Source organism: Mesocricetus auratus, unplaced genomic scaffold, assembly GCF_017639785.1.
Source record: "Mesocricetus auratus isolate SY011 unplaced genomic scaffold, BCM_Maur_2.0 Super-Scaffold_100006, whole genome shotgun sequence".
NCBI lineage: Eukaryota > Metazoa > Chordata > Mammalia > Rodentia > Cricetidae > Mesocricetus > Mesocricetus auratus.
In genome coordinates this window covers 71,742,170-71,750,297 of record NW_024429190.1, presented here as the reverse complement: position 1 = coordinate 71,750,297, position 8,128 = coordinate 71,742,170, and the positions used below count along the sequence as shown (strand labels likewise).

The window sequence follows — 8,128 nt, the reverse complement described above, 5'->3', positions numbered from 1 at the left end:
CAAAAACATATTAAAGCCCCCAGGCTCTGTTATATGTAAGGCAATAGAGTTCTCCACCATACATAAAACTGTTCCATAGAGAAGGCTTTCTTGAATATTAGTCTGTGCAGCCAGACCTCATTCTCTATCGCTTTTATCTTTTACCCTCATCACATAAATCACTGATACTTGACATCTGACATCTGGAAATGTTATTTCTTATTGCCAGTCTATTCCTGATAGAATATATCCTCCATGACAACAGAACTTGATGGCTTTGTTCGTCATGTGATTCACAGACATAGAGAGAAGTCCATCACACTTGGTAGATGCTCAGTAAATGTTTGTGAAGTTAGTAACAAATTATTAAATAACTAATTAGTTAATTAGGGAATTGGCTTTTCTTTAATACTGTTAACTGCCCTTGGGAAGGGCAAGATCTGAGAGCTCTTTCCACTAAGTGTCTGTACATTCACCTATTCCACTCCATTCCTGCAATGGCTGGTCTAGCCCAGTCTCGGTGACTTGGATTCCATGTGGCATCCTTAGGAATACTTTCTTCTCCCAAACTATGCCACCTTCCTAAGGAGAAGTGCAGAGCAGTGTCTTAAACAACAGTCCCTTAGAAAGATTCCCTGTGTTTCAATTCAATTTTGAAGATGATTACTTAACAAGAATAGCAACAAAAATTCTGAGACTAATTCTTATCTTCCCTGAAAGTAACAGCATACAGGTTCGTATTTCCTTCAAGCCATCAGCAAACTAGGGACTGCAAGGATGTACTCAGCCCATCACAGGCCCTGTTCTTCCATCTGGGGAAAGCTGGTGTCTAGACCCTATCCTTTTCTTTTGAGAAAAGAGAGATAAACTTAATACACTAAGAAACTTAACCACCTCTTACATACTTGTCTGAATGGTACTCTATGTCCTGGTCCCTGTTGGAGAAGCTGTCTTTAATGTCCTGCTCAAGGCTGAACCCGGAGCTTTGTATTGTGAATCAGAAAGTTGGTATTCAAAAGCACACCAGTGCAAAAAATCAGTTAAGAGCACTTTTCATGCAGCAGTTCATTTGCTTCTCATGCTAATTTTGTAAAGTGGGCCTTATCTTCACTTTGTAGATGAAGAGAAAAAAAAAAACAAAGAGATTAAGCAACTCACCCAAGGTCATTTAGATTGAATGGCTAGCATGTAAACCTGCGCCCTGTCACTTTGTAGCTTACACATAATCTCTGTGCTCAACTTGTTGAATGGATAAATCAGCATTGTTCCCATTAGGACTCATAGCTCTGAAACTGACACAAACACGCCCCTCCCAGAGTGGCCATCCTTGCCTTCTGTTGCACAGTTGAAGCATTAAGTTTCACCTCTTGCTTTGTAAATCCCAGGTAAAGCTTCCTTCTCTCACATTTCACCTCTTGTTCTTCACAGCTCAGTACTAATCATCAGCCCATAATGCAGTGTAGAATTGCCAACACCATCCCGATGATGTAGTTATTTCCAATTGGCACTTGGGAGCAGTGAGGATAGGAGGCATTACTCATAGCCAAGAGTACAGATGTTTCTAATTGCTTTCCATTACCAAGAATAACAGCTGTTTACATCTATCAGCAAATAATTCACAAGAGCTCCAGACTATTAAGATAACACACCCCACCTGGTCACCATCACAAGTTGTCAAGGCCAAGACAGAGGCTGCCAGAATCCCCTTCTGCATCTCTGTTCATCAACTGACAGCATGTGTCACCTTCAGATATCCTTATGCTACCCCACAAGCTCTGGCTTCTTGGTGGCCTGACACATCAAATGGACATATGGATTCTTCATGGCTTTGCAGTAAATGTTTTATGGTTATCTTGCAGCCAAGGGCAGCTGACATGGAGAAGCGAGGGACTCGCAAACAGCCTGATGGAAGAATTTCCACACTTTTTTTCCTGTAGAGAAGGAAGAAGTGTTTGCTTAGATGAGAATCACAGCTGTGATGTGCTCGACTTCCTTTAACATGCCAACAAATTGCATTAGGTGAAAGATTACACAGTTCTATAGTGTCCCAGGGATCTGGTCACATGCTTGGACACAACCCCCCAGATGGACAGACAATGTTGACAGTTCAGTGAACTTTATCACATACTTTTATTGGCCACAAAAGAATGCAGATATTCCAACACATCATAGATACTGGAGTTAAAAAGACTAGCAGCCTCTCCTTGCCAATGTAACATTGATCCCTGCAGTATGTTTGTTCCAGCCTCATTTAAAGCAACTCAAGTAATTAGTCTCTACCGATTTTTTCCTATGAAGACAATTCCAGAGACTAGTATAATTCCATATGTCCTAGCATCACCTAAACTTTATGTTGACTTATAACACATTTAAGCACATCTTTTGTGTTTTTAATTTTTAATGTGTATAATCATTGTATATGTACTATGTTACAAAGTGACATTTTTATACAGATATCTATTTTATGTCGAGCATCTTCCCCCATGCTCTCCTCCTCTCTTCGTTCCCACCCCTCCTGGAAGTTCCCTTTGCTTCTCTATAGAGTTTCCCATCCACATTCATATAATATATACATGTGTGATTTTATGTGAGTGAGAGAGAGCATGTGATATTTGTCCTTCTGAGAATGGCTTCATATATGTATGTATATGTATGTACATTCACTACATATATGTATCTCCAGTTACATCCATTTCCCTGCAAATAACACAAATTCTTCTTTAGGACTAGACAACCCCATTGTGCATTAGCTCTTCTCATTTGTTCTATAACGTAGCTGTTGCAAATAGTGCTACAATAAATACTCATATGCAAGGATCTCTGCAGCACATTGACTTGGAGTCTTTGAATAAACGCCCAGGAGTGATACAGCTAGATCCTACAGCAGATCTTTATAAATTTTTGAGAAACCTTCCCACTGATTTCCATAGTGACTGGACTAGCTTATATTTTCACATAGAGTATTAAGGCTTCCTGTTTATTCACAGCCTTGCCAGCATTTGTTGTGAAATGTTTTCTTAATGTCTGCCAATTTGACTATAGGGAGATAATCCCAACTTAATTTTAATTTGTATTTCACTGTTGGGATATTTTTACTGGACACTTGTATTTCATCTTTTGAGAATTGTTCAGTTTGTTAGTATATTTGTTAATTAGATCTCTTTCTTCTCCCCCTCCCCCTCCTCCTCCTTCTCCTCATCCTGCTCCTCCTTTTTCTTCTTCTTCAGTACTGGATTCATGCATTGGAGTCAAGCACTCTGTCATTTAGTTACAGACCCAGTCTTTAATTGTGTTGTTTGAGTTCCTGTTTAGTTGTGAGGATGTCCTTTGTGTTGCAATTTTAAAAAGCAGCAAGGGAGATAAAGATGAAATGCATTGCCACAGAACTCACTTAGAGGGTTTTTTTGTTTGTTTGTTTGTTTGTTCGTTTTTTAGGGAAAAGGGAATGGGAAAAAAGGGGAGGGAAGGGAGACCAGCCTCTGGATACAGGAGCAGAAGAAGAGATGCAGAGAGGCAGAGGCAGAGGCAGAGGCAGAGGCAGAGAGAGAGACAGAGAGAGAGAGACAGAGAGAGAGACAGAGAGACAGAGAGACAGAGAGACAGAGAGAGAGGGAGAGGGAGAGAGAGAGAGAGAGAGAGAGGTGGTCAGGGCCCTTTTTAAATGGAACATCATGAATGTGCATGCATAGGTGGTGCTCTTAGTGGCTGCAGCTGAGAGTGTGTCCTATGAGAAGCCAAAGTCAGGCCAGTACAGATACTCGAATACTAACACTTTGTGTATTATACACTAATTCTCTGACATATGTATAACTATCACAATTTTTTCTCCCATTCTATAGGCTGTGTCTTCACTCAGTCAATGGCTCCTTTATTTTACAGGAGCATTTAGATTTCATGAGGTCCCATTTTTTTTATTGTTGGCTATTTTGAGTGACAGGGATCTCATTCAGAAATTCCTTATGCCATATGTGCATCTTGAAGTGATTAAACACGATTTTTAATCCTCTGACTTTTTTAACCTAGGAAGACCATAGTGTACTTCTGCTTCCTCTTCACTCTCTTCTCCCTTCTCTGTTCTCTAACCCTCTTTGTCTCTTCTCATCTCTCCTCCCCCCCCCACTCTACCCCTCCCTACCTGGAATAAACCCTATGGTTAATGTAAAAACAAAAAAGAACAAAAACATAGTGGATCACCTATTTTTAAAACTACACAAGTGACCCGGAAGTGACGTCATGTCGGACCAGGCAGGCCATTGGGTGCTCTTCCCTCTCCCGTGCTCTTCTTCCCCGGTCCCTTCCCTTCCTTCCCCCTTTACTCCTGGGTCTTGGGGTTCTGCAGCCTCGGGAGTGGCAGAGGAGATGAAGTAAGCGTTCAGGGGCGGTCAGGAGTGCAGCCAAGCAGCCAAGCAGCCAAGCAGCCAAGCAGCCAAGCAGCCACATCCAGGAGGCATTGAGCCACAGCCCGGAGGCATTGAGGGAACCAGCAGGGACTGGCCCCAGCACCGCCCCTCCAGGTAGCCAGCTGCGAGGAAACTTGAACTACCAAGTACTGCAGCCATGGAGTCCATGCTTAATAAATTGAAGAGTACTGTTACCAAAGTAACAGCTGATGTCACTAGTGCTGTTATGGGAAATCCTGTCACTAGAGAATTTGATGTTGATCCTCATATTGCCAGTGGTGGCAATGGGCTGGCATGGAAGATTTTTAATGGCACAAAGAAGTCAACTAAACAGGAAGTGGCTGTTTTTGTCTTTGATAAAAAGCTGATTGACAAATATAAAAAATTTGAAAAGGATCAAATCATCGATTCTTTAAAACGAGGAGTCCAACAGCTCACCCGGCTACGCCACCCTCGACTTCTTACGGTCCAGCATCCTTTAGAAGAGTCAAGGGATTGCTTGGCATTTTGTACAGAACCAGTTTTTGCAAGTTTAGCCAATGTTCTTGGTAACTGGGAAAATCTACCCTCTTCAATATCTCCAGACATTAAGGATTATAAACTTTATGATGTAGAAACTAAGTATGGTTTGCTTCAGGTTTCTGAAGGATTGTCATTTTTGCTTAGCAGTGTGAAAATGGTTCATGGAAATGTTACTCCTGAAAATATAATTTTGAATAAAAGTGGAGCTTGGAAAATAATGGGTTTTGATTTTTGTGTGTCATCAAGCAATCCTTCTGAACAAGAGCCTAAATTTCCTTGTAAAGAGTAGGACCCAAACTTACCATCATTGTGTCTTCCAAATCCTGAATACTTGGCTCCTGAATACATCCTCTCCGTGAGCTGTGAAACAGCCAGTGATATGTATTCTTTAGGAACTGTTATATATGCTGTCTTTAATAAAGGGAAACCTATATTTGAAGTCAACAAGCAAGATATTTACAAGAGTTTCAGTAGACAGTTGGATCAGCTGAGTCGTTTAGGATCTAGTTCACTTACAATTATACCTGAAGAAGTTTGTGAACACGTGAAACGGTTGTTGAATGTAACTCCAACTGTAAGGCCTGATGCAGACCAAATGACAAAAATTCCCTTCTTTGATGATGTTGGTGCAGTCACGCTTCAATATTTTGATACCTTATTTCAAAGAGATGATCTTCAGAAATCACAATTCTTCAAAGGATTGCCAAAGGTTCTACCAAAGCTGCCCAAGCATGTCATCGTGCAGAGAATTCTGCCTTGTTTGACTTCAGAGTTTGTCAATCCTGATATGGTACCTTTTGTTCTGCCTAATGTGTTACTGATCGCTGAGGAGTGCACCAAAGAAGAGTATGTCAGATTAATTCTGCCCGAGCTTGGTCCTGTGTTTAAACAGCAGGAGCCAGTCCAGATTTTGTTAATTTTCCTACGAAAAATGGATTTGCTCCTAACCAAAACCCCTCCTGATGAGATAAAGAATAGTGTGCTACCCATGGTCTACAGAGCCCTGGAGGCTCCTTCCATTCAGATTCAGGAGCTCTGTCTAAACATCATCCCAACATTTGCAAATCTTATAGACTACCCATCCATGAAAAATGCTTTGATTCCAAGAATTAAAAATGCCTGTTTACAAACATCTTCCCTTGCTGTTCGTGTGAATTCATTAGTCTGTTTAGGAAAGATTTTGGAGTACTTGGATAAGTGGTTTGTACTTGGTGATATCCTACCCTTCTTACAACAGATTCCCTCCAAGGAGCCGGCAGTCCTCATGGGAATTTTAGGTATTTATAAATGTACTTTTACTCATAAGAAACTGGGTATCACCAAAGAGCTGCTGGCTGGAAAAGTACTGCCTCATCTCATTCCCCTGAGTATTGAAAACAATCTTAATCTCAATCAGTTCAGTTCTTTCATTGCCGTCATAAAGGAGATGCTGAGCAGACTGGAGTCAGAGCACAGGACTAAGCTGGAGCAGCTTCACATGATGCAGGAGCAGCAGAGGTCTTTGGACATAGGAAATCAAATGAGCGCTCCTGAGGAGACAAACGTTGCACATACTGGAAGTCAGCAGATTGATAAGGTCTTTAACCACATTGGAGCAGACCTTCTAACTGGTGGCGAATCGGAAAATAAAGAAGATGGGCTGCAGAATAAACAGAAAAGAGCGTCACTTACACTTGAAGAAAAACAGAAACTAGCAAAAGAGCAGGAGCAGGCTCAGAAGCTGAAAAGCCAGCAGCCTCTCAAGCCCCAGGTCCACACTCCCATTGCGCCCATCAAACAGACGAACGGCTTGACAGACACGTTGATGGACAACATAACCTCGTTGAGCAGCCTTTCTGTTAGCACTCCCAAGCTTTCTGCTTCAAGTACCGTCACATCCGTTCCTTCCACGGGCCTCAGCATGATGTTCTCTACACCAATTGATAATACAAAGAGAAATTTGACAAATGGTCTAAATGCCAACATGGGCTTTCAGACTTCGGGGTTCAACATGCCGGTCAATCCAAACCACAACTTCTTCAGTGGTACGAGCACAGCTGGAGTGACCACCATGACTCTGGGAGCAGCCCCCACTCTGTCAAACTACAGTTCTTTGAGTGTTCCTCCTGCTGGTGCGAAGCAGGCTCAACAGTGACCACCTGATATGTCTGCCCTTAATAATCTCTTTGGCCCTCAGAAACCCAAAGTTAGCATGAACCAGCTATCCCAACAGAAACCGAATCAGTGGCTGAATCAGTTTGTACCTCCTCAAGGGTCCCCAGGTCTGGGCAGCACAGCCATGGGCACACAGGAGAGCCATGTCCTGACTTGTACAGACAGCAGACGAAGAACCCGGATACAACTTTCTCGATCACTGCCTCCATACTCGAGTTTGAATTCAAACTTCTGAAGTTGCAGCGTATATGAATTACATTTTCAAAAGGAGATTTGTAAAAAAAGATAATTAAACTATATTTAATGAGTAAACTTTTGAGATTTCTGCCATATTGTTTCAAGTATAATAAACTCTAAAAATAAGTGAGCCATTGGATACCAACAGATTGAATGTTAGCTTGCCACGATAGTCCAGCCTTGTTAGTTACGTCTACTGAAATTTAATTTTAATTCTTTTCTAGGAGTTCCAGAAACATTTTGTTTTGTTTGGATATTGTAGTGTCTGTAAATCAGTCACTGTTAGAAAAGAAGAAATCAATTCTAATAGGACACACCTCACTTTCTAGAACCTTTCTCTGATGTTTGTCTTTAATTTGCTGATTCTACCACAGAGCCTTATGCTACAACTGTCCTTTGTACTTTTAAAAATTATATTCTACTGTTATGTGATAACTAAAGAACTCTTAAACTGTGTATGTATTATAGTTGCTGCCATACAGTTTGTGGTTTTTAATTATTTGGAACCAGCAATCATTTAAAATAAATCATATAAAGTTTAGTGTGCTGATGCTAAGTTTATTAAATGGCTGGCTGTTCATTGAAAAAGTACACACATGTGCACATGACTTACGTACTGTGCAGTACTTGATGACAGAGTAGTTTCATGCCATTACCAGTGCTTTAGCATCCACTTAGCAAAAGCACACTTAGAGAAATGCGAGCCAGCACTCACACCTGGCACGTGGGTGGTGGCATGCCTGCTAAAAAAACTGGGTGGATACAAAGGATTCATTCAAGAAACGAAAAGGCATTTGTCGAATAATCACAACTTCACCTGACTTGTTTTAAACACT

At 41.3% G+C, this 8,128-nt stretch overlaps 1 protein-coding gene across 1 annotated transcript; it reads left to right on the top strand.

The window, feature by feature from the left end:
* Positions 1 to 4,481: 4,481 nt before the first annotated feature.
* Positions 4,482 to 7,290, top strand: LOC121140986 (SCY1-like protein 2). The gene is given in 1 exon segment (XM_040747880.1): positions 4,482 to 7,290. A coding segment is annotated over 1 exon segment (2,754 nt). The 5' UTR covers positions 4,482 to 4,536.
* The last annotated feature ends 838 nt before the right edge of the window (positions 7,291 to 8,128 follow it).